The 27,340-nt window shown below is 41.9% G+C and overlaps 1 protein-coding gene across 9 annotated transcripts in view; it reads right to left on the minus strand.

The window, feature by feature from the left end:
* Positions 1-17,147: 17,147 nt before the first annotated feature.
* The window catches only part of LOC105486829 (double zinc ribbon and ankyrin repeat domains 1), a 98,344-nt gene continuing 88,151 nt past the window's right edge, over positions 17,148-27,340 (minus strand). For 7 of the 9 annotated variants that reach the window (XM_011749893.3, XM_011749896.2, XM_071079725.1 and 4 more), the window contains 4 exons: positions 23,863-23,943; positions 23,188-23,315; positions 18,802-18,876; positions 17,148-18,351 (listed from right to left, as the gene is read on the minus strand). In XM_011749893.3, coding sequence (XP_011748195.2) covers positions 18,186-18,351; positions 18,802-18,876; positions 23,188-23,315; positions 23,863-23,943 — 450 coding nt within the window. In that variant the 3' untranslated portion in view covers positions 17,148-18,185. Of the gene's footprint in view, positions 18,352-18,801; positions 18,877-23,187; positions 23,316-23,858; positions 23,944-27,340 lie in introns of all 9 variants that reach the window. The other 2 variants (XM_071079720.1, XM_071079724.1) reach the window with 2 other exon arrangements.

Genomic DNA, 27,340 nt, shown 5'->3' on the forward strand with positions numbered 1-27,340 from the left:
CCCAGATTTTATCAGTTTCTTTTTTCAAGCTTTGAGACAAAGGGAAAGAAAATTTCAGGAGGGAACTAGCCAGAAGAAATAATTAAAGCACCACAACCGCTGGCAGTGGGATTGTGGATCAAGCCTGAGTGTGGATCAAGCTTGGTTTATATAAAATTAAGTTTGAGAATGCCTCTCCCTGCTGGAGATTCAATCATGTTTGGGAAACGTTTCCCCAAATCCCAAATTTCCTCTTTTTCTCTTCTCTATTTGATGCGCTTATGGGGAGGAAGTTTCTGCTGAGGAGAGGCAAGATGAAGGGGAGAAAGGGGAAGCTGAGGATGGAGAGGAAAAAAATTGCTAGTATTGTTTGCATCAGTAGTAAAATTTCTGAGGCTCTCACTACATTGGGAAGAATTAATTTAAAAACTGAGCCATTTATCACCACCCATCAAATCAGGGGCCTGGGAACTGACACTCATAAAAATTAAAAGAAATAAATATTGAATTCATGTCTGCTAAACCTTTTTTACTCAAGGTAATTAATGAATGAACAAATAACTCTCTACTTCTGAGTAATTTCCTTGGTTCAATTTCATTTAGTTCTGCTCTGATCTTTGTTATTTTGTTTCTTCTGCTAGCTTTGGGATTGCTTTGTTCTTGCTGTTTTAGTTCCCTGAGAGGTGACACTAAGGTTGTTAATTTGTCTTTTTTTTTTTTTTTTTTTAGAGACAGGGTCTTGCTATGTTGCCCAGGTTGATCTCAAACTCCTGGGCTCAAGCAGTCCTCCTGCCTTGACCTCCCAAAGTGCTGGGATTACAGAGTGAACTATTTTTTTGAAGTAGTCATTTAATGCTATAAATTTTCCTCTTAGCACTGCTTTTGCTGTATTCCAGAGGTTTTACTATGTTGTGTCTCCATTTTCATTTGTTTCAAAACATTTTAAAATTTCCATCTTAATTTAATTATTAATTCAAAGATTATTTAGAAGTGTGTTGTTTAATTTTCATGTATTTGTGTAGTCTCACAAGCTCCTCTTGGTATTGATTTCCAGTTTTATTACCATGATCAAGTGAATTTTATTCCAGGAAGCAGTGGTGGTTCAAGATACACAAATCAACAAATGTGATTCATCACATAAATAGAAGTAAAAGCAAAAACCATACAATCATCTCAATAGATGCAGAAAAAGCACTTGACAAAATTCAGCATCCTATCAAGACAAAAACCCTCAACAAATTAGGTATGTTCTAGGCATAGAAGGAACATGCCTCAAAATAATAAAGGCCATATATGACAATCCCACAGCCAACATCATACTGAATGGGAAAAGTCTAAAGCATTCCCCCTAAGCACAGCAACAAGACAGGAATGCCCATTTTCATCCCTCCTATTCAACATAGTACTGAAAGTCCTAGCCAGAGCAATCGGACAAGAGAAAAGAATAAAAGGCATCCAAATTGGAAAAGAGGAGGTTAAATTCTCTCTGTTCACTGATGATATAATTTTATACCTAGAAAACCCTAAAAATTCCCCCCACAAAGCCTCTTGGATTTTATAAATGTATTCAGGGAAGTTTCAGGATACAAAATCAAATATAAAAATCAGTAATATTTCTACACACCACTAACAAGTTGAGAATCAAATCAAGAAGTCAATCCCATTTACAATAGCTACAAGAAAAGATATCTAGAAATATATTTAACCAAGGAGGTGAAAGATCTCTACAAGGAAAATTACAAAATACTGATGAAATAAATTGTAGATGACACAAACAAATGGAAAAACATCGTACACTCATGGATCAGAAGAACTAATATTGTTAAAATGACCATACTACCCAAAGAAATCTATAGATTAAATGCAATCCCTATCAAAATGCCAATGTCATTTTTCACAAACATAGAAAAACAATTTAAAAATTCATATGGAACCAAAAATGAGCCTGAATAGCCAAAGCAAACCTAAGCAAAAAGAACAAAGCTAGAGGCATCACATTACCTGAGTTATACTACAAGGCTATACTAACCAAAACAGCATGGTCTGGTATAAAAATAGACACACAGATCAATGGAATAGAATAGGAGTCCAGAAATAAAGCCACATATCTAAAGCCAACTGATCTTTGATAAAGTTGACAAAAACATACACTGCGGGGAAAGACAACCTTTTCAATAAATGGGGCTGGGAAACTGGGTTGTCACATGCAGAGGAATGAAACTGGACTCCCTAATACCCACTATATACAAAAATAAATTCAAGCCTATATAGTCCCAGCTAATAAGGAGTCTGAGGCAGGAGGTTGAGACGGCAGTGAGTCATGATCCTGCCACTATACTCCAGCCTGAGTGACAGAGAAAGACCCTGCCTCAGAAATAAAAAAATAAAACTCAAGATGGATTAAAGACTTAAATATAAAAGCAGAAACTAAAAAAATTATAAGAATTCCTAGGGAAAACTTTTCTGGTCTAGGCAAAGAATTCCTGACTAAGACATCAAAAGCACAGGAAACAAAAACAAAAATTGACAAACGAAACTTAATTAAACTAAGAAGCTTTTGCACAGCAAAAGAAATAATCAACAGAGTGAACAAACCACCTGCAGAACAGGAGAAAATATTTGCAAACTATACATCCAATAGGGTAGTAATATCCAGAATTTACAAGAGGTTCAAACAACTCAACAAAAACCTCACAACTCTATTAAAAAGTGGGCAAAGAAAATGAATAGACATTTTTCAAAAGAAGACATCCAAATAGCCAAAAAGCTTATGGACAAATGCTCAACATCACTAATCATCAAATTAAAACCATAATGAGATATCACCTTACACCAGTTAGAATGGCTGTTGGTTACAGTCAAACAATAACCAATGTTGGCAAGGATGCAGAGAAAAAGGAACGCTTAGACATTGTTGGTGGGAACATAAATTAGTACAACCTCTATGGAAAATAGTATGGAGATTTCTCAAATAACTAAAAATAGAGCTATCACTTGATCCTGCGATCACACTACTGGGTATCTACCCGAAAGAAAATAAATCATTGTATCAAAAAGACACCGGCACTTGTATGCTTATCATAGCACTATTCACAATTGCAAAGATACAGAATCAATCTAAGTGTTCATCAATGGATAACTGGATAAGGAAAATATGATACACACACACACACACACAATGGAATAGTCTTCAGCCGTAAAAAAGAATGAAATCATGTTTTTTTCAACAACATGGGTGGAACTGGAGGCCATTAGCTTAAGTGAAACAACTCAGACACAGAAAGTCAAATACCTCATGTTCTCACTTCTAAGTGGACACTAAATAATGTGTACATGTGGATATAGAGAGTGGAATAATAGACACTGGAGACTTGGAAGGGTGGGAGGATGGGAGAGGAATGAGGGATGAGAACTTACTTAGTGGGTATAATGTACATATCTGGGTGATGGTTACACTGAAAGTCCAGACTTCCTTGCTCCATGATATAACCATGTAACAAAACTGGACTTGTATCCCTTAAATTTACACACAAAAAATAATAATTTCTTTAAGCAAGGCCCAGAAAGACAAATACTGCAAGATCTCACTTATACGTAGAATCTTAAAAAGTTGAACTCACCGGGCATGGTGGCACACACCTGTAATCCCAGCTACTCAGGAGGCTGAGATAGGAGAATCACTTGAACCCAGGTGGAAAAGGTTGCAGTGAGCCAAGATCGTGCCATTGCACTCCAGCCTGCGCAACAAGAGCAAAACTCCGTCTTAAAAAAAAAAAAAAGAAAAGAAAAGAAAGTTAAACTCATGGAAGAATAAAGTAAAATGGTGGTTACCAGGGTGTGAGGTTACAGAGGTGGTTGGGGAAAAGGGAGACTTTGGTCCAAGATTACAGAGTTTCAGGTAGATAAGAGGAACAGGTTCTGGTGATTTATTGCACAGATGGCAATAGTCATGTATTGTATATTTCAAAATTGCTAGAGGAGTGGACTTTAGATGTTCCTACCACAACAAAATTATAGGTTCTTGAGGCCAGGTGCAGTGGCTCACGTCTGTAATCCCAGCACTTTGGGAGGCGTAGGTGGGTGGATCACCTGACGTTAGGAATTCAAGACCAGCCTGGCCAACATGGTAAAACCCCATCTCTACTAAAAATACAAAAATCAGCTTGCGGTTTGCTGAGATGGCACAACTGCACTCCAGCCTGGGCAACAAAGCAAGACTCCGTCTCAAAAACAAACAAAGCAATAGGTACTTGAGATGATAAATGTTAATCGACCTGATTTGATCATTCCACAATGTATACATTACATTGTGTCCCATAAATATGCACAACTATTATTTGTCAATTAAAAATAAAACAAAACGTAAAGTAACTTCCTACCTTGGGAGGGGGCCTTTTGGGGAGTTAGTAGTCTGATAGTGATACCGAGATGAATTTTTTTTTTTTTTTGAGACAGAGTCTCGCTCTGTCGCCCAGGCTGGAGTGCAGTGGCGCAATCTCAGCTCACTGCAAGCTCCGCCTCCCAGGTTCATGCCATTCTCCTGCCTCAGCCTCCCGAGTAGCTGGGACTATAGGCGCCCACCACCACGCCTGGCTAATTTTTTTTTCGTATTTTCAGTAGAGACAGGATTTCACCGTGTTAGCCAGAGTGGTCTCGATCTCCTGACCTTGTGATCCGCCTGCCTCGGCCTCACAAAGTGCTGGGATTACAGGTGTGAGCCACCACACCTGGCCACGGAGATGAATTTTAGATCACTCTGGTCCTCCTCACAGGACATGTTTTGGGTGGAAATGTCATGTTTTGGAAGGAATTCAGCTTTGCCTGAGAGAACAATAAAATTTTTACCACCCAGATTCTTGTGGCACTTGCAGGGGTGAGGGACTTACAACACTCCAGCTCCACTTCCAAGCATATCAAAAGTAGTGGCCACATGAGAGGTTGAAACTCAAATTCTGGTTGGGCATGGTGGCTCACACCTGTAATCCCAGCACTTTAGGAGGCTGAGGCAGGTGGATCACCTGAGGTCAGGAGTTCAAGACCAGCCTGGCCAACATGGCGAAACCCCATCTCTACTAAAAATACAAAAATTAGTCAGGTATGGTGGTGCACACCTGTAATCCCAGCTACTCAGGAGGCTGAGGCGGGAAAATCACTTGAACCTGGGAGGCAGAGGTTGCAGTGAACCAAGAGCGTGCCATTGCACTCCAGCCTGGGCAACAAGAGTAAAACTCCATTTCAAAAAAAAAAAAAATCAAATTCTAATCATACAATGAAAGGAAGATAATGGAAGCATATGAACCAAAAACCTATGCATTGGGCAAAAGTTACATGCAGAAAAAATGTTACAGCCTCATAGAAATCAGGGAAAATGTATATATGTGCACAGTACTAATTTTATTCAAGTGGTAATAGAAAAAGGAATAAATTAACAAGCAGTAGTATTGTAATAGAAACTGTGAGGGTATTTTGATGTGCCTGCTTGAGTAGGCTACAGTCCCTAGTTATTTCATCAAACACTTTTCTGGTGTTGCTTTGAAGGAATTTTGTAAGTGTAATTACGGTTCACAATCAGCTGACTTTAAGTAAGTCATATTATCCTAAGTAATCTGGGTGGGCCTGATTCAGTCAGTTGAAAGGCCTTAAATGCAGAACTGAAACTTCCCTGAAGAAATGTCACACATGAGTAGCAGCTTCAGCCTGTGCCTACGGTGTTCCAGCCTTCACCTAGGAATAAATCTGTTGCTATATATCTGTCAAACTAAAAATACGGGAGGATTGAGCTCCTGCTCAACAGACCAGACCAAACCAAAATGGAGTGACTCATGCTAAGTGTCACATAATCAAATGGAAACTTTAAGGAAGCAGATAGATCCCCAAACCAACCAGGTTTTCCGGAAAAAAAGATTCACACCAACCCATCAGAAAAAGCTCAGCCTACCTCAGTCAGTGTAATCAGGAGGTACCCTGTGCTTTAACTTACAAGTAACCTAATGTTAACCAAGCAGTGCTTTTTCTATTGCTGTTTCCTTGTTCCCACCTCATAAAACCCACTGGCCATTCCCCTGTGGATTCTGCCATTGCCCCAGTGGGAGAGATTTATGAATCATGAATAAAAGGCCATTGGATGTGTAACTAAATTTGTTGCAATTTTGTCTCTTGACATCTCCCAGCAGTCCTATATCTCTGGTTGAATCCTGACTGACACAGAGGACAAACATGCCTAAAAATCATTAAGCTTTGAGTTATAATGAAAATCTTCTATGAAATCTGCACAAAATGTTTAACTTCCTGTTTTTAAAGCACTCCAGAATATTGGAAAAACTAAAACATTCTAACATCGCGAGTCTGGCATTACTCTAGTTCCACAAAATATCAAAAATATAAGTATAGATCAATTTTATTAAAAAGACATAATAACCTTCAATGGATTGTTACCAAATAAATTGTAGCAGTAGAAATCAGGAAGAATATTTTGTACCAAGTTGTTTTTATCCTGGCAATGGAAGCTTGATTCAAAAGCATATATACTATTAGTGTAACACACTAATGGTAAAAAAATTATTTTAATAGATCCTGAAAATCATTTTTAACATACAGCTTTCATTCCCAACAGTAAGTCTGGAATAAGTGGAAATTAAATTTAATAGAAAATATAATCCCAGCACTCTGGGAGGCCGAGGCAGGCAGATCACCTGAGGTCTGGAGGTCAAGACCAGCCTGGCCAACATGGCGAAAACCCATCACTACTAAAAATACAAAAACATTAGCTGGATGTGGTGGCATGCGCCTGCAATCCCAGCTACTTGGGAAGCTGAGGCATGAGAATCGCTTGAATACAGGCAGTGGAGGTTGCAGTGAGCCGAGATCATGCCACTGCACTCCAGCCTGGGCAACAGAGCAAGACTCCATCTCAATTAAAAAAAAAAAGTATTTACCAGAATTTTTGAATAATATTCTACTAAATAAAGTAACTTTAGAAATATTTAGAATACAATTTAAGAATTAGTTAAAAGATGCCCATTATTTCTACTTAGTGATGTACTAGAAGCTGTAGTGCTTCCAGGATTACAGATAAATGAGAGGCATGATATTAAAGTGAACAAGAGTCAACATATATGTATTTTTTTTTCATTTTTTCAGATGATTTATGAACAAAGTCAAAGCAGTGTCCCAGCCTAACCAGAAGTCTCACAAAGTCAGGTTTATTTGATTCATTGCAACAAGTTCATTCATTCACAGGAAAACAAAGGAAAAGATTTAATAATTCTAGGACTCTGAAGAAGGGTGAAATTTAGTCAAAATTTGAACACAGCAGGTTTTTGATGGGCTCAAAATAAAGCAGAGCTATGTGTAAAAGGTCATCACCATGTTTGGACTGGAAAGTGGGCCCAGGGTTTTATGTCCTTGGAAACTACAAAGTTAAAAGAGATGTAAAATGTTGTGTGTATAAACCTCTGTTCTGAAGCTCTGCACGAGGGTTGAAAATTGAAGCTGCTTCTCTGTGTCAAAGTGACTTCCATCCCCCAGACAAGAGACAAGAGTGGGATGTTTCATTCATACTGATTTAATTCCAAATAGCAAAGCTCCTGGCAGTGTATAATTTTCGAGAACAAAGTTCCTCCGTAATAAGAAAGCAGTACTCACTCAAAGAGGGGGTTGTTAATGGCATTTCACAGCTGTGGTTTGTTCACAGAAGACAAGCTGTCTCCTCTAAATTTGCAGCTAGCTTTATCTGTGTCTGTTATCCCAGCTTGACAAATATCCAGACTGATTTTTACTTTCTCAGTAATTATGAAACTTCAGAAAATTGTTAGCACCAAAAAAGAGTTTTTAGCAAGGAGCCACATGAGAAAATACAGTCAAAACTTGATATGTTTTGAGTTTGACAAAGCTAACAAAAACAAACAATGGGGAAAGGACTCCTTAGTCAATAAATAGTGCTTAAGGGGCTAGCCACATGCAGAAGATTGAAATTGGATCCCTTCCTTACACCATATACAAAAATGAACCCAAGATGGATTACAAACTTAAATGTAAAACCCAAAACTATAAAAACCCTGGAAGACAACCTCGGCAATACCATTCTGGACATAGAATAGGCAAAGATTTTATGATGAAGACATCAAAAGCAATTGCAACAAAAGAAAAAGTTGACAAATGGGATCTAGTTAAACTAAAGCGCTTCTGCACAGCAAAGGAAACTACCAACAAAGTGAACAGACAACCTACAGAATGGGAGTAAATTTTTGCAAACTACTCATCTGACAAAAGTCTAAAATCCAGCATCTATAAAAATCTTAAATAAATTTACAAGAAGAAAAAACAACCCCATGTGGGCAAAGGACATGGACAGACGCTTTTCATACATGCGGCCAACAATCATGTGAAAAAAAGCTCAACATCAATGTCCATTAGAGAAATGCAAATCAAAACCACAATGAGATACCATCTAACACCAATCAGAATGACTATTTTTAAAAAGTCAAAAAAAAAAAAAAAAAAACATGCTGGCAAGGTTGCAGAAAAAATGTGATGCTTATACACTGTTGGTGGGAGTGTAAATTAGTTCAACCATTGTGGAAGACAGTGTTACAATTCCTCAAGGACCTAAAAACAGAACCACCAGGCTGGGTGCGGTGGCTCACGCCTGTAATCCCAGCACTTTGGGAGGCCAAGGTGAGTGGATCACCTGAGGCCAGGAGTTCGAGGCCAGCCTGGCCAACATGGTGAAACTCCGTCTGTATTAAAAATACAAAAATTAGCTGGGTGTGGTGGCACGTGCCTGTAATTCCAGCTACTTGGAAGGCTGAGGCAGGAGAATCACTTGAACCCAGGCGGCGGAGGTTGCAGTGAGCTGAGATCGTGCTACTGCATTCCAGTCCAAGCAAGACTCCATCTCAAAAACAAACAAACAAACAAACAAAAAAAACCATTCAACTCAGCAATCCCATTACTGGGCACATACCCAAAAGAATATAAATCGTTCTATTATAAAGACACATGTATGCATATGTTGTTGCAGCACTATTCACAATAGCAAAGACATGGAGTCAACCTCAATGCCAATCAATGGTAGACTGGATAAAGAAAATGTGCTATATACAATGGAATACCATGCAGCCATAAAAAAAGTATGAGATCATGTCCTTTGCAGGACATGGATGGAGCTGGAGGCCATTATCCTTAGCAGAATAATGCAGGAACAGAAAACCAAATACCACATGTCTCACTTATAAGTGGGAGCTAAATGATGAGAACACACGGACACATAGAAGGGAAAAACACACACTGGGGCCTATTGGAGGGTGAAGGATGGGAGGAGAGAGAGGATCAGGAAAAATAACTGTTGAATACTAGACTTAATACCTAGGTGATGAAATAATCTGTACGCTAACCTCCAAGACACAAGTGTACCTATGCAATAAACATGCTCATGTACCCCGAACTTAAAAGTTAAATTTAAAAAGGTAAGTTAAAAATTAAAAAAAAAAAGAAAATATCACTAAGGGAAATACTATTTAAGACAACAAAAATGTTAAGAGCCTAAAAGTTAACTGAACAGAAAAACACATAGTGTTTACAGGAAGAAAATTAACATTTTTACTGAGACTATAAAAGAAGTCAAAAATAAATAGAAAGATTATCATGGTTTTTGATTAATCAAGTCTCAGTTCTCCCTCAAATATATGTCTAAATTCCATGATATTCCCAATTAAATCTAAAGAATTTTAAGAGTTTTCATAGACTAATTCTAGTTTGTGGAGAGGAGAAAATCCATGAATAGTAAAGAATTTTTTTGAAGCAGGACAACAGGAGTGACTACTTTAAAGATATTTATAGAACATCTTACAATAATCAAGCCAGACCTCTGCACACAAGAGATTTCAGGGTATGCTAAACAAAGGTGGCCTTTCAACCAGTGTGGAAAAGATGAGTGACCCCAAAACTGTATTGGCACAAGGGATGGTTGCCCACTTGGGAAAAGTAAACTTCAGTCCGTTTACCATTTAGAAATATAAATGCCAAATAAACTAAAAAGCTAAATAAAGCAAACAAGTATTTACATATTAGAAGACAATATAAGAAGAAAATGTTTTGATTTGGGAATAGTGAAGAACTTCAGCAAGTCAAAGATCTCAGAAGTCCTAAAAAAACTAATATATTTGACAAAACAAATCTATAAAGCATTTATTAGACAGTAGACAATATACATAAAGAAAAGGCAAGCAAGACAAGATACCTGTATTATCCAGAATATGTAAGGAATATGTAAAGAAATCTGACATTACAGCAATGAGAAACTATCCAATAGAAATTATCCTGTGAGAAATTATCCAAAAACAAATGGCAAACCACATGAATGAGTGAGTCATGAAGTACCTACCAACGCTTAATCCAGGAAGAGATAGTCTTAATAAGAATCAGGAACAGGTAAAAAGTAATAAATAAATAAACAAACAAACTAACGGCAATGACGTGTGTTTGATCTGCGAAATTGGGGCGGTGTGGAGAAAGGTATACTTTGGTGGGACTGTCAACTCTTAGGAGGGAAATTCTGGCAATATCTTTCAAAACTCCAAATATGCACAGTCTTAAACCCAGTGATTTTACTTTCTTCTGTCTTCACAAAATATTATCTTCACAAAATATTGACACATGTTGATTAGCTCTGTTAATCTGTTAAAACAATAATGGTGTATGTCTATGTTTTATATTTAGAAAAAAAACACTTAAAAAGAATTAAGTCAATTCTCAAATAATGGAAAGGTCCCCAAGATGTATAAATGAATAAAATCAATTACAGAATAATTACATTGTATTCAAACTTTAAGAAACTATATATTTTGTATGGGGTTAAATTGCAGAGAAAGATAAAGGTTTCCAGAGGCTGCACATATGCTGTTTTTTATTTTTATTTTTATTTTAGACACGGGGTTTTGACATGTTTCCCAGGCTGGTCTTGAACTCCTGGGCTCATGCAATCTGCCCGCCTCAGCCTCCCAAAGTTCTAGGATTACAGGTGTGAGCCACCGTGCCCGGCCTGCACATCTGCTAACAGTGGTTACTGCTGGGGATGATAAGAGCCACAGAAATGGGACTTCCCTTTTTTGTACAATATTCAAAATGTTATTCTTAATTTTCACTATAAAATTTTATTCCAGTTTTATGCATAAAATAAAGATTTTAAAATAACTAGTATTGGTCGGACGTGGTAGCTCACACCTGTAATCCCAGCACTTTGGGAAGCCGAGGCGGGTGGATCACGAGGTCAGGATATTGAGACAAGCCTGGCTAACACGGTGAAACCCTGTCTCTGCTAAAAATACAAAAAATTAGCTGGGCGTGGTGGCGGGCACCTGTAGTCCCAGCTACTCAGGAGGCTGAGGCAGGAGAATGCTGTGAACCCAGGAGGCGGAGCTTGCAGTGAGCCAAGATCACGCCACTGCACTCCAGCCTGGGTGTCACAGCGAGACTCCGTCTCAAAAACACACACACACACACACACACAAAAACTAGTATTATATTTATAATGACAATGTTCTATTAAAGCTAGGAGATTTATATCCTTGCTAACAAAAATACAACAAGTAAAATTTATGTAGTCTAGGTAAACAGAAAATGTCACTACTTCATTAAAAGAGTAGGGTTCATTGAGGGTGAAAGGGACATTTTGAGTCAATTAATTTAGGTAAATAATACCATGCATTTCCATCATTTCCCAAGAGAGAAAGAAAGGCCAAGAGACCATGTGGACAGGAAAGTAGGGCCTGGGGGAAGGAAAGGGATTGTAATGGAGGGAGTTTTGGGGGTCGGGTGAGGATTTGGGGGAAATGGTTGGAAAAGCAGTTGAGGGAGAGGGGATGAAGAAGGAGATGCAGGAAGGAGAGGGAAGAGGTGAGAGATGGAACTGTGTTTTTGTTGGCAATTCAAGTAAGAACCAAGACATCTCAGGAGCGTTCCCAAGGAATGTCCAAATGCTCTGCCTTCCAGAAGCAGGTGCTGCTCTATTTCGGGAACTCTGTGGAAATACTTAGCAGTCTAAATCTAGACTCCGGGTTGAATTCCCAGCACTCAGTTCACCCAGATCTGGCCTCCAGCAGCAGGACCAGAAGCAGCAGCGAGGAGAGGCAGAAGCAGCAGAAGCGGCTCCTCTCCATCGCAGAAGCGGCTCCCAGGTGGCTCTGTGGGCCCAGGCCCCTCTTCCTTCCATTCAGAAAAACACACGGCAGTTAACTGCATCCGCGTGTGCATCTGAGAAGGTAAACACACTTCATTTCCTGTTCATTGAAGGATAAAGGTATATGTGGCCTTTTGTCTCTCTTTTTGGGATCTACAATGAAAAAGGAGGGGAGAGCAGAGAATGGGTCGCTTTACCTTGTCTGTTCTATGTTCCCACAAGGCCCTACCCTTAGAAAACCACAAAGGGAGGCTAGGTTTGCAATTACTTGAAGAGCGGGGAGGTGGATGAGAATCCAAGAGATGCTCTTTATTTTCTATTTGTCCAGGAAAAAGCAAAAACCTGGCTCCGAAGCAGTCAGAAATTGAAGCTGGAAAAGAAGCAAGTGATGTACGTTCTTGAGATCCTCTGAAGAGATGTCTTGGAGACAACAGAAATAAATGACCCTGTAAATTTTCTTTATCCTACTGGACACCTTGACCAGAGCACCTGGAGTTGTGGCCTAGCACAGGTGATGGGGAGGAACTCTTCCTGGATTAGACAAGGAAAACCTACCAACCACAAAGATGCAAGCTTCAAATGAGTGTATCTGTGCTGCTAGTATCCTAGCGGGAATCAGAATGCAATGACCTCGATGTGTGTTATTACACAGGTAGAAGCTTCTAGAACTATGCCGTAGCCAACCACCATGTGCAGGTAGGGGGCATTTAAAATGTGGTGAATTGAATTAAGATGTGCTGTAAGGGTAAAATGCACACCAGATTTCAATGACTTGGTGTGAAAAAATAACATAAAATATATAGACTATTGTATTAACAATTTAGATGAATCATAAATTGAAATACTATTTATTCTAGTAAAATATTTTTAAAACTTTTATTTTCGGTTCAGAGTTTGTTATATAGGTAAACTCATATCGCGGGGGTTTATTGTGCAGACTATTTTGTTACCCAGGTACTAAGCCTAGTACCCAATCGTTATTTTTTCTGAACTTCTCCCTCCTCCCAGCCTCTACCTTCTGAGAGGCCCCAGTGGGTATCGTCCCTCTTTTTTTTTTTTTTTAGATGGAGTCTCGCTTTGTTACCCAGGCTGGAGTGCAGTGGCACAATCTCAGCTCACTGCAAGCTCTGCTTCCCTGGTTCACGCCATTCTCCTGCCTCAGCCTCCCGAATAGCTGAGACTACAAGTGCCCACCACCACACCTAGCTCATTTTTTGTATTTTTTAGTAGAGATGGGGTTTCACCATGTTAGCCAGGATGGTCTCGATCTCCTGACCTTGTGATCCACCCACCTTGGCCTCCCAAAGTGCTGGGATTACAGGTGTGAGCCACCGCACCCAGCTGGTGTTGTCCCTCTTTTTGTGTCCATTTGTTCTCATCATTTAGCTTCCCTGGTTTTTTTGTTTGTTTGTTTTTTGTTTTTGGGACATGGAGTTTCACTCTGGTCACCCAAGCTGGAGTGCAATGGCAAGATCTCAACTCACTGCAACCTCTGCCTCCTGGGTTCAAGCAATTCTGCCTCAGCCTCCCGAGTAGCTGGGACTACAGTAGCCCACCACCAGGCCCAGCTAACTTTTGTATTTTTAGTAGAGATGAAGTTTCACTATGTTGGCCAAGTTAGTCTCCAACTCCTGACCTCAGGTGATCTACTTACCTTGGCCTCCCAAAGTCCTGGGATTACAGGCGTGAACCACTGTGCCCGGCCAGCTCCCATGTATAAGTGAGAACATGTGATATTTGGTTTTCTGTACCTGTGTTAGTTTGCTAAGGATAATGGCCTCTAGCTCCATCCATGTTCCCACAACAGACATGCTCTCGTTCTTTCTTATGGCTGCATAGTGTATGTCATGGTGTATATGTACCACATTTTCTTTATCCAATCTGTCATTGATGGGCATTTAGGTTGATTCCATGTCTTTGCTATTGTGAATAGCGCTGCAGTGAACATACACATACATGGGTCTTCATGGTAGAATGATCTATTTTCCTTTGGGTGTATACCCAATAATGAGATTGCTGGATTGAATGGTGCTTCTATTTTTAGCTCTTTGAGGAATCACCACACTGTTTCCCACAACGGTTAAACTAATTTACACTCCCACCAAAAGTGTATAAGTATTCCCTTTTTTCCACAATCTCGCCAGCATGTTATTTTTTGACTTTTTAAAAATAGCCATTCTGATTGGTGTTAGATGGTATCTCATTTTGATTTTGATTTGCATTTCTCTAATGATCAGTGATACTGAGTTTTTTTTTTTTTTTTTTTTTTTTATGTTTTCTGGCCACATGTATGTCTTCTTTTGCAGTGTATCCCAGTAAAATTAATTTTGCTTGTTTCTCTGTGCTTTTAGAAGTATGGCTACTAGAAAATTTATGATTGTGTATGTGGCTCAGATTATTTTTCTATTAAAGACAGCGCTGTCTGGACTCTAGAAGATATTCTGATTCAAGAGGATGTAAAGAAATTGTCTAAGTCAATAAGAAAAATAGAAGAAACCCAAATGGGCAATGAGTGCATGGGAACTCACCTCAGTGGAAAGGAGGGAATGGCAAGCCAGCCCACCGAAGCCCACTGGTAACATAGGACAAGCCTGCAAAGCAGAGACAGCCCCTCCAGGAAGAGCAGCCAGGCCTTGGGAGGACATGGCCTCAGGACCAGACCCAGGGAGGACACAGTCACTAACCCCTGGCTCATCTGGCAGGTGTGGGCAGCAGCCAGGCCCGTGGCTTCACCTGCTCCCCCTGATCTCTGCCTTCAGCTGTCCTACAACCTGGGTCGAGCACCTATGCACCAGTTTTATGGCAGGCAGAGATGCACCACCCACATCCCCTTTCCAGGTAGGGCTTGCTCCCCTGGCTGTAGCGAGTGTGTCAGCAGATGGCCTCCAGCTATCAGCAACTTCAGAGAGCTGCCTTGCCTGAGGTCCCGTCCCTTCTGGGGAAGCTCCTGTCTGCCAGAGGGGCTACAAAAGCACAGTGGACACCATGACGGGCAAATTTGGCTCATGGGAGCACCACTGGTGGCTGAGGCACTGTTGGGCCACATAGCAGTTGACTTTGCCCTCTCCACCTTCTTTTCACAAGAGTTGATCCCAATAAACGTCCATCCTCTTCCATCCCAAACTGTCTTGGCATCTGCTTCTGCAGAGCCCAGCCTGGGGCAAGTTTCATGGGAAAGGGCACGTCTCCTGCAAGTTGCCTGTGACCAGGAAGATGGAGGAGGGACATGTGTCCCCATGGGTTCCAGTTTGTCCTTGCTCGTCCCCTTCACGCTCACCTGTGCTTCCTGAATGTAACCAAGATACAGCAACTTCAGGCCCACCATCAAACTTATCAGCTCAAGCACTGCAGAGGGTATAACTTCTTTAATAAATCCCTTGTTCCAGGCTGGGCATGGTGGCTCACACCTGTAATCCCAGCACTTTGGGAAGCTGAGGTGGGAGGATTACCTGAGCCCAGGACCTCAAGATCAGCCTGTAGGCAACACAGGGAGACCCTGTTTCTACCAGAAAAAAAAAAAAAAAAAAAAAAATTAGTAAAATAAATTAGCTGAGTACAGTGGTGTGTGTCTGTAATCCCAGATACTCCAGAGGCTGAGGCGAGAGTATCGCTTGAGCCCAGGAGTTTGATGCTACAGTGAGCTATGATCGCACCATTACATTCCAGCCCGGGTGACACAGTGATACCCTGTCTCTAAAAAATAAAAAATTTTAAAAATATTTTTCCGTTTCACTTAAAGTGGCTCTGCTCCCTCAATAAGCCCTGTCATTAGGAAAAGAAAAAGAAAGCTTTAGAAAGGACAAAAAAACCCCATGATTTTTGACATCAGAAATGTTCTGCCTTAAAATGTGTTTAATTTTCCTGAAAACATATACTTTAATACCAATAGAACATTTTATGTGACCCTGTAGGATTTCATCAGAAACTGTTAAATATTAGGCTACCTTTTCAGTTTTTAGTCCTATTTTAACTGAGGTTTGATTCTGAAAGAGTGAAATTCAAGGGTGATGAGTGTAGGCTGTGAGCTTTAGAGAAAGGAAAGGACCCCAGAATGAGACGTCAGATGCGTGCTTTACCGATTCCTGAGTCTGGCCAGCTGGCACTGGAAGGGCCTCTTGGTTTCAGAAGGTAGGATCCTCCAAGAGGGAGTGTGGAAAACCCAAGAGGTGTTAAAAGCATTGTTCCTGCACTCAAGACACAAAAGTTCCCCCCAAGAACCCCAAGGCGATTGTTTCTAGAACCCACGGGTCCATGAGGCCCTCCCCGCTCCCTGAGGTCTGGGAAAAATGGCCTTGAACCCCATTACCCCCCACTCGACTTCTCCCTCTGTACCATCTTTTTCCAAGTGTTGATCCCAATAAACATCCATCCTCTTCCATCCCAAAGGCAGGGCTTGCTGCTCGGTTGTGGCAAGCACTTCTATCCCTTCCTTCACATAGGATGTGAGTGGCAGAGGCACCTGGTGCCCTCTACCCACCATCCAAGCATGACTGCTGTTGCTTTTCTTCTATCTTCTGAATGTCATGCAGTTTTTCTTGGGGCCAACCCTGAAGAGAACCATAGGGAAGAAAATTCTGGCCAAAGTAGTCCCAGTCAAGCTGACACAGGGCAAACCACCACCCCCAAACCAGATGATCGCACTCCCCAGTCTCCCTGGACACTGGCCACCACGCAGCAGCCTCCCTTACACTGGTGGCTGAGGGGCTGATGGGGCAGGAGGAGTGCCAGTGCCTGACCAGGGGCCTGTGTTCCCACGACTTTGCACCTTCTGTCCTCCCACAGACAGCCGCCCAGTCTGGGGGAGTAAAGTGCAGGTAGTGATAACAGTAACCACCCCAAGGCCCTTATTGTTCTGAATTAATTATGGTAAATTAATACATATTCTATTTACCTACATTAACATAAACTAGTTAGGGACTTCACAACTGCAGCATTACCACCCAAAGATTAAAATAATGACCTGAAGAAAGGAATGAGTCAAAATTACACATTCCTGCAAAGTGGTTTATTGAGAGCTGATTTCTCAGTCAAAGAACAAACCATAATGATGGGAATATTGATGATTTCAACATTAAAAAGTTTAAATAAGGTCAATCTTTACATACTAATTAGGAGCCACCTACAAGACGTATCGGGCAAAAAGAACAAGATGCAGAGCAGTGTGTGGCTGGTTTGCTATCGTTTGTTTTAGAAGAGGGGAAAGAATATATATGTGCTACAGACACGTTTATATTCTATGTGTACTTTTATGTACATGTGCTTATACCACATGTATGTGCATATCTAACTTTGCACAACCCCTGGAAAGGCAAGTTGACTCTGGTGTCATTGGTGGCTGAGGAGGGAGGTGGTGGCTGTGGGACAGGATGGGAGGGACACATCCCTACATAATACTTCATACCTTTCAGCTGTGAACCATGTGCAATCATTACCTATTGAAAAATAAGTCAAAAACTAAAAATCAAATACACAAAAAAACTGCAGCAAGAAACCATTAAAAAACATACATTCAGTTGATCACAGCCCACAGTATACTGGGAGCTGTCCATTTAGTACTGATGGCTTATACTGTCATATGATTTTTTAAAAAAAATCTCCTGAGTTCCTCTCAACCTCAATTTCTAATCTCAAATACACATTTTAAAAAGACATGATTAAAGAATAGCCAGAACTGCACTTTTTTTTTTTTTTTTTTTTTTTTTTTTGAGACAGAGTTTTGCTCTTGTTGCCCAGGCTGGAGTGCAATGGCACAATCTTGGCTCACCGCAACCTCCACCTCCTGGGTTCAAGTGATTCTCCTGCCTCAGCCTCCCGAGTAACTGGCATTACAGGCATGCGCCACCATGCCTGACGAATTTCGTATTTTTAGTAGAGACGGGGTTTCTCCATGTTGGTCAGGCTACTCTTGAACTCCTGACCTCAGGTGATATGCCAGCCTCAGCCTCCCAAAGCACTGGGATTACAGGCATGAACCACCGTGCCAGCCACCGCACATATTCTTAAATGAAGTCCCGGGGAGGCCTCAGGTCTAACAGTCATCCAGTCTGAGGCTCCTAGTTTGGGTGAGTTGGTCCTCGAGTCCTTGGCCAAACTTGGCAGCAAAGAGTGAGGTGATGAGGTCATCTCCAGTGTTCAGAGCCAGGTCGTACGCTGTCTGGCCCCCTGCATTCTTCTTTCGGATGCTTGCATTGCATCTGCAAAGGAAATGGAGAAATGGAGGTGCACTGAAGGACTTGAGCATGTGCCCCTAAAAGCTTGACTCTTCCCTGCCACGGAGGCCAGTCTGGGCCCCTCCTGCTCCCACCTCCCCAAACCTGTCCTCGAGAGGTCACAGTGACTTCAGTTCTCAGAGGTGGCTCTACCCTGAAACCTTTAAAGAGGCCTGTGATTTCAAAATGTCCAATTGCTAACCCTGGCCATTGGTTCCCATTGCATTAAAGTCCTACAACCAAGTATGTTTAATGGGGGCAACATTTTCATTGTGCTTTGAAAAGCCTTTAGTGCCCAGGGAACCGTGGTGGGATGGTGGTCCCCATGGACAGGGACAGCAGTTCAGGAACCAAGGCCTCTCTTAAAATCATCACAGGCCATTAGGGAGATCCCTGTGGCCCTCAAAAGTATCCACCAGAGGCCAGGGGACATACCCCAGTAAAGTGGCGATGCTCTCTCTTCCTGCAAAGCCAAGCAGAGTAGCTTCGTGAAGAGCTGTATTTCTGAGCCTAATTAGGGGGAAAAAAAATCATGGATAAATCCTTCGTTAGCATCATCAGGAAACTGGAGAGGATGCATGGGACCCAAGGTCCTGGTTTTTTTCATCGACCTACTTAACTAACCTGGGAAACCTTTTGAGTCTCCTCTCTCTGCCCTTCTCTTGGAGGAATACTGTGATGGAGGGTAAGCTTTGATACTAGACAGTGAAAAGGTTATAAACACATTCATTTTTTAATGCGAGAAACCCACAAGGATATGGTTGGTAGTTGATTTAATAAATGCTAATAAATACCATTGTTCTAAACTGCCTGCAAGAGTTTATGCAACGTATTGGGCATAGTCTTAACTTTGGCTTGGACCCCTCGGGCATGATAGTAGCTTCTCAGGGCTGAGGCTCCTATTTTTGTGTAGGGAAAATGACCTTGGCTCCAGTGAGTTGGGCTTACGTGACACGAAAATAAACACCAATCTTAGAAGCCAGGGGGCAGGCCTGAGAGGTCAGACACAGCATATTTTGCTGCAATGCCAGGGTTTCTCTTCATATTTCCTGGTCAGGTTTGACCTAGTGAGGGAGGAGTGGGCAACTGAAATGGAGGTCAGGGTGGTACCAGGACTCCTGAAAGGCTCCTATGTAGAGGTAGCAGGAGTGAAGGAGGGCAAGAGTCATGACTGAAAGTAGAAATGAGATAGTCATTGAATGTCTGAACTCTCTCTGCCCCTGCTCCTTCCTTTGATGCCAACACCCTCATCCCCTACACCTGCAGATGTGCCTGCAGCCATGCATTTATCCCTATGAAGAAAAAGGATAGTGGCTTCTTCTCTGAGGAAGATAAAGAGAGCCTCTGGTGAGAATCAGAGGGAAGCCTTTCACTTTCTGGCACCCAGGGGTCCCAGCCTGGGAGTAGCTCCACCTACCCAGAAAGCTTCTTGGTTGACAAAGCCCTTCTCTTATATACAAAGTTACCAGTCATCTAGCCCAAACTCCATTCTCAAATGTGAATGGACAACCAAGGCTCATAGACATCTGAGAAAATCCTGCAGAATCAAAGAGAAAACCAAGATACACAAACACGAGGAATTTAAAACAAGACAAAAATCTAACTGGTATCTGCAGAATGATTCAAGACAATGTTGCACAAAAATATGAAACTATGAGAAAGAAACAATCAGAACAAAAGTAGCTCCTAGAAAGAATAAATACGATTATTGAAATAACAATTATCCAATAGGAAGAATGGACAACAAAGTTAGGAAAATCTCTCGAAAGATGGAAGAGAAAAAGATAGATGAAACTACGGAAAAACACAAAAGACAGACAGACATAGGGAATCAATTCAAGTAGTCCACCATCCAACTAACAGTTCTAGAAAGAGAATAGAAAAATGGAGGGGAGAAAATGCCCAAGAGATAATAGAACAAACTTTTCCTAACCTAAAGAAAGATAAGACTTTTTAAATTGAAAAGGCCAACTGGGTGAATCAAAAACAGCACATCTAAAAATACCCTTGTGAAATTTCAGAACATCAAGGATAAATGCTTTCAGAAAGAACAAACAGGTCACAAATGAAGAATTTGCCATTGAATGTTCATGGGCTATGCTGTGTGCTAGTGTGTTAGTCCATTTTCACACTGCTGATAAAGACATACCCAAGACTGGGCAGTTCACAAAAGAAAGAGGTTTAACTGGAATTAGTCTGGAAAAGACTCCATTTCCTCCTTATCTTTCATTCTTTCTTCCTCACTGGTGGCACAGAGCTTAACTGTCTGTCACTTCACCCCTACGGTTCCTTGGGCCTTTATAAGGCATTTACCATTTGAACTGGGATATATTCATAGGGTTGCCACATCTCCTATGTAGACTTATGATCTTCTTTCTTCACAATTCTCTCCGAATTGAGAGCAGAGGGTTCATTCTATGTATTGCATGGGGGGTTTGCTGGTGGTTAGATTTTCTGTGCTGGCTATTTCCTGTGAATCCACAGTTCAGTGTTGGAAAATGCTGAATGGTGACTCTGCCATGGAATTTGTACTTTAAAGAAACTTTACTATTAATATACAAACAATTCAAACTATTTACTCAAATCTAAGTATCATAGTAGATTAATGTACATTCTCTCCTTAAATTACCTAATGGAATAAGTGTCCACAGCCGAACCTCTAAGAAGTAGACTGATGCTTGCATCTTCCTCACCTGGCTACTGGGGCAGAGCCAGGGGATGGCACATTTGAATCACCAGTGCAGTGAGGAAGGGCAGCTCTTGTCCAAAAGCAAACAGCATTTCTCTGGGCCTCTCACCTAGTGAGATCTTGAATCTGTGTTTCTGAAATGTGCTAGTAAGAGGAATGAGCTTTGGTGGAGGATGTGAATTTCTCCTAGCCATTCCCTTGTGTTGAATATGATTTCATTCTGGTAGGAATGATACAAACATGGAACTAGGAAATGAGGAAAGAGCTTTCTGCCACCTGCCAAGCTACTTAATGGAAGTTATCTGGTGTAGAGACCACTTAGGCTCCACTAGCCAAACATGCTCGGATGGGAGAGAGCATTTTAATTGTTTGCTAAGGAACAACTCTCTGAGCCTCTTTTACGGTAAAACCAGATCTCTGGATGATTTATGCCTAAAAGCAATAGGATGAATGGAATTTCGAGGTCATGTTCCTGGGTCTACAGAGGTCCAGCTCCAGGCCCAAACTCTTGGAACTAACAGATACAAACCAGACTTGGCAGAATGTGGCTGTCAGTGGGAAATGCTACTTTCCTCTACCAGCATGCACTGGAAAGGAAGAAGAGATCCCTGTGCTGTATTTAAGAGAGGGCCAACCCTCTAGCTTTCCTCCCCACAACCATGTGAGCTACATACTGGCCACAGTCACCATGATCCTGCAGGGGGGTGACAAAGGCTACTACGCACCATTCAGATAGACAGGTGTAACTGCAGCGTCAGACTTTACAGACGTGCGATGAGAACACATGTGGATAAACGCCAATTTGTAGAATGGTGATGAAGCAAACGTGGAAGCTGAGGCACAGCAAAATAAAAAGGCAAGCTGTTCAATGCCCAGGGCACTTTCCTTCTCTTAGCTGGACTCTTCATAAAGCCAGGACTCATGCAGCTTACACTTCAATTCAAACTGTGCTCAAGTAATTTCTGTATCAACCACAAACATACTTAAAGGCTATTTAAAAAGCTTTTCTGAATATAAAAATATAAAATATGCCTTAAAACAAAATAAGGCAGCACCATTTTATTAATAATGACAATAATACAACAGTGTAGGATAAAGAAGTTGACACAGTAAACCCTAAGCAAACTTGAGAAAATAAATTCCAACCATCAAAGCTTTACACCAACACACCAAATATTCTGCTGTAAAATAAAACTAAAAAAAAGAGGTAGAAACTATTAAAATGCAGACATTAGTAAAACGCATATAGAAAAATTAACAGCATTATATTTTGAACACTAACATTAGAGACAATTCTGAAACAGAATAACAAGCAAAGCTACTGAAATTTTGGCCTCTGTGGTGGCACGAAGTACACAGCAGAATGTTCCACTGACACGGACCTTGACCTTGCCTTAGTAAGACCTCAGGAGGCAGGAGTGCTAGATGCCTGTGATGTCCCCAGAAGACTTACATCAACAACGTGGTCGGCAAGATATGAGCAGTTAACATGAATGACTCATGCTCGAGGAAATTTTCACCTCACATTTTCAAAGTAATTTTCAAGAGAACAACAGAAGCATATGGCTGGAAGAGAAGGTTATGGGACAGGAGTGGACCAAGACTAGGACAGTAAGTAACAGGACTTGGTACCTTTCTGTCTTGTATCACGGGTGGGAAAGCAAGGCAGCAGGAGACCACGTGGTGGCCTCAGATGTGCCAGTCTCCTCCGCAGTGCGTGAGATCTGGAGACAACCGTATGACATTTTCTTTCCGCATTAACTTCATGGGGAATACACTGAGGTGTGTCTTCCCTTGGTGTTATCATGATTCATGATGAAAACACTGATTAACACCCCAAGGGCTAAGGATTTACTGGCACCATACAGTATAAGCTTATGAATTAACAAAATGCATCATCATTTATGAAAGCCACTAAATTAGACAACCCAATAGTCCATTTTTTAAATTTTGCTTTACCCAGCTATGGAAAACAGAAGGCGTTAAGCCTCTTATTAAAGCTGAAATAGGTTAAAATGGTTCAAGTGGCTGAAACCGAACAGGGCGTGTGTGTAGACTGCTTCTGCCGCAGTGGAGCTCCAAGCAGTTAGCCTGCTGCTACCTTAGCTCTCCTGTCAATGTGTTTCACTTACGGCCCCCACTGTTGGTCGATGTCTGCTCCTCTCTGCACGAGAACCGGAATCGCTTCATGGTGCTTATTCATAACAGCCACAGTTATGACGGGTCGATTGTCTTCATCACAGCAGTTGGGGTCTGCTCCCTGCAGCAAATGGAAAAGGAAAACTCACCAAAAAACCCTGCACTCAACAGCATCCAGTCACCACCGTATGAGGTATAACAGATGTGCTTTACAGAGCTGATGGAATGAAAGTGCTTTCAGATCAAAGGAGAGGAGAATCAGGAACCTCAAGACCAGATCTACAATTAACAGAGCTACAAAGTGACCCAGGTGACAAAACTTCTGTTCCCAGCACGGGCGGGGAGGGGAGGGCAGCACCCTGACAACTTGCTTCTTCAGGAAACCCAGGATAAAGGTAATATGGGGTCACGGGCCAGAGATTCTATCCAGCTTCATGCATATTCCTTGGTCTCATCTGTGCTTCTCTGCCTATTTTCTCTGATATAAAAACTAGCAACAGGGAACAATTAATATCAAGCTTTTGACTAGCCATTCACTGCACCCTGAGTTTTTAATCAAAGGGCAGTGTAATTTTCACAGTATTGAACAAAACTTCCATCTGAAGGAGACAGAGGTGGAATGCCAGGCTGACCTCTTCAGAGAGACCTGCTCCTTTGGCGACACTTGCCTCATCCAGCAGCTGTTCAATCACAGAGACTCTTCCTTCCCCCGTGGGTCCGACTTCCTTCAGCAGGAGTCTGTTTTCAGGCTGTAGGATTACAGAATGTGGTCATTTCCCCCGCCTCAAAATATTCGCTCAAGGCAAACACTTTCTTTCCAACGTTGAATTTCTAAGTCACAAGGGCAGGTGACTATGAGTGTGTGCATGAGAGTGTGTGTGTGGTCTTCAATAGCCCACAGCACAAATATCCACATCTAATGTCAATCTTGCTGCTCCAAAACCTTGCTTCAGGCAGGGTTACCACATGGACACTGTTTTATATTAAGGACAAGGATGCCATGAGAAACCTCACAAAACCCAGAAACCCGACACTAATTTGATTATGACTAGCTCTAGGAAAAGCAATCAGGTGAGTCCTAAAATTTATTTTGCATACTTTATAAAGTGTTCAAGGTCAGTTGAAGTATGACAGTTCAGAAAAGGTACTCCCCTGAGGAATGAATGAGCCAATACATTGACTTCTTTAGAAAAAAAGGCCGGGCACAGTAGCTCACGCCTGTAATCCCAGCACTTTGGGAGGCCAAGGCAGGCAGATCATTTGAGGTCAGGAGTTCGAGACCAGCTTGGCCAACATGGCGAAACCCTGTCTCTACTAAAAATATAAAAATTAGCCAGGCGTGTTAGCATGCCTATAATCCCAGCTACTTGGGAGGCCGAAGCAGGAGAATCGCTTGAATCCAGGAGGCAGAGGTTGGAGTGAGCCGAGAACACACAACTGCACTTCAGCCTGGGCAACACAGTGGGACTCTGATTCAAAAAAAAAAAAAAAAAAACACACAGAAGAAAAGCTCTCAGAAATCTCAATATCTTTTATTTTCTTCTTTTTTTTTTTTTCTGAGATGGAGTTTCGCTCTGTCGCCCAGGTTGGAGTGCCAGTGGCATGATCTTGGCTCACTGCAACCTCCGCCTCTCGGGTTTAAGTGATTCTCCTGCCTCAGCCTCCCGAGTAGCTGGGACTACAGGCACATGCCACCACTCCTGGCTAATTTTTTGTATTTTTAATAGAGATGGGGTTTCACTGTGTTAGCCAGGATGGTCTCGATCTCCTGACCTCATGATCCGCCCTCCTCAGCCTCCTAAAGTGCTGGGATTACAGGCGTGAGCCACTGGGCCTGGCTGAAGAACTTATCTTTCTATGTTTTTAAATGTCATATATTCATCTTTATATATAAAGAATTTTAAATGCTGGAAGACTGAAGGAAGCTGTTTAGAAAGCAAGAGACATTGCTTTTAGTATGTTGCCTCTGGATCCCGGACATGGCTGTGGGGTGGTCACAGGACCACCATTTCCATTTGTAAAGTGGAAATAAAACCTTCCCTATCCTTGCTCCTGTGAAGCCATGGCCATGAGGACACTGGTCAAGGCCTCTGAGCCTTTGAAGATGATGCCTGGTCCAGGCAGTGCCGCCTCCTTTCTCGCTGTCCCCATCTTACCAATGAATAGCTTAGAACCAAGTGCTCTAATCAGTAAACCCCCAGCAGGGATCTTGGGGAGCACTTGTTTACACCCATTTCCATTCCTCATGGAAAAGTGTACTAGAATGCACTGGACTATCAGCTTGAGGAGGTGTGAGGGTTTACATCTTTTGTTCAGGTTATATTTTCAACACGTACAGCAGTGCCTGGTACATGTGTGCTCAAAAATCATCACTGAATTAGTGAACAAAAGTTATAGCTTCTGATACATATCCCCTAAATGCAAATGAGAAAAAAAAAAAGGCATACACAGTGGGAGATTCAGGTTATACACAGAGTAAGTAGGTAGAGTCTCCCAAATTGTAAGCTGTTCAGTTTATGGAACTCTATGCTTCTTTTATACTCATTAACAATATTTCAAACTGGGAGAAGGTGGTGAGTACAAGAAGTCCTAAACAATAAAAGGTAAAACAATTCTAACGTATTCTTTCCAAATTTACTGGTGTTTGTTACATACAAAGCATGTGGTGTAAAAAAAAAAATAAGATAAAGAACAGAGTCCCCACCCCCAGAGGAATCAGCATGCAAGCTGGGCAGCTGGTGCCTGCACTGACAAGGCCCCGTTGAGGACCTGGCCTTGGAACCACACATGGAGGGAAGCACCCGGCATCATGCAAGTGTCCAGCTCAGGCCTGGGCCCGGGCCTTGGGGCCTGCTGCTAATCACATCTGTTCTTTGCATTGCAGTCAAAGAGGACCAATTAAAAGGCAAGGTTGGGGATGGAGCAGGTGGCATCCACTGCTTTTTTCTCCAAAGCCCCTTTTAGAATTATTCTTGGCATATATTTTTAAAACACAAAACTCTAAAAGATATGGGAAACTCTGAAAGGGTACTGACCATCGGTGAATTGGTAATTTTGAGAAATTCCAAGAAGACTGAAAGTAGATGAAATCTGACTGACAGGGAAACCAAACCAAAACAAACAAACAAAAATCCAGCTGAAGAGACCAGAGGTAGGAGTGTTTTCTCTCCAGGGGAGCCCTGCAAAAGCTTAAATTAATCAATATGGAGGTTAGGTGTTGGGTGCAGCCTGAATGTATGAGTAGATTACTAAGGGCTCTATGGTGAAGAGCTGAGATCTCTGGTGCCTTACCCCTTCTCCCCCATGTAAGAAGGGCAGGAGGCTTGTGATCTTTGCCCTGATAACTATTTTGCAGAAAGTATAAGATTTGCCCAACAAAGGATTCTATTTGGTGCAATGGGGCCCAAGAAGGGAGAAGGGCAGAGCCTAGACCTCCATGACGGACATCGGGGAGGGTGTAGAGGGAAAGGAAAAAAGCTTCGTCACAAACTGAAACCTGTGAGAATGCTTCACACCACCAACACCCTCACCACCAGAGGAATGCTTCACACCACCAACACCCTCACCACCAGAGGAATGCTTCACACCACCAACACCCTCACCACCAGAGGAATGCTTCACACCACCAACACCCTCACCACCAGAGGAATGCTTCACACCACCAACACCCTCACCACCAGAGGAATGCTTCACACCACCAACACCCTCACCACCAGAGGAATGCTTCACACCACCAACACCCTCACCACCAGAGGAATGCTTCACACCACCAACACCCTCACCACCAGAGGAATGCTTCACACCACCAACACCCTCACCACCAGAGGAATGCTTCACACCACCAACACCCTCACCACCAGAGGAAGACCTTTTCCACCAGCAACACAGAGGATCTGAAGGCTTTCTCCTGCTCCCTGCCCACACACCCTCCAGGGACGTCTGTCCACAACATGCCCATCCACTCACACAGGGACTTCAGGGCCCATCCTCATGCTGGGCACCATGCCAGCATCTGCACTCCCTAACTAGTCTTCATTTGTCAAATGACCAGATAACCAAGGATCTGTATTTGAGGCAAACCAAAGACAAGAAAGAGAAAGATAGGCAGACAGAACTGACTCCAGAGGAAACACAGAGGTGATTCAG

This window comes from Macaca nemestrina, chromosome 15, assembly GCF_043159975.1.
Source record: "Macaca nemestrina isolate mMacNem1 chromosome 15, mMacNem.hap1, whole genome shotgun sequence".
In the NCBI taxonomy this organism is placed as follows: Eukaryota; Metazoa; Chordata; class Mammalia; order Primates; family Cercopithecidae; genus Macaca; species Macaca nemestrina.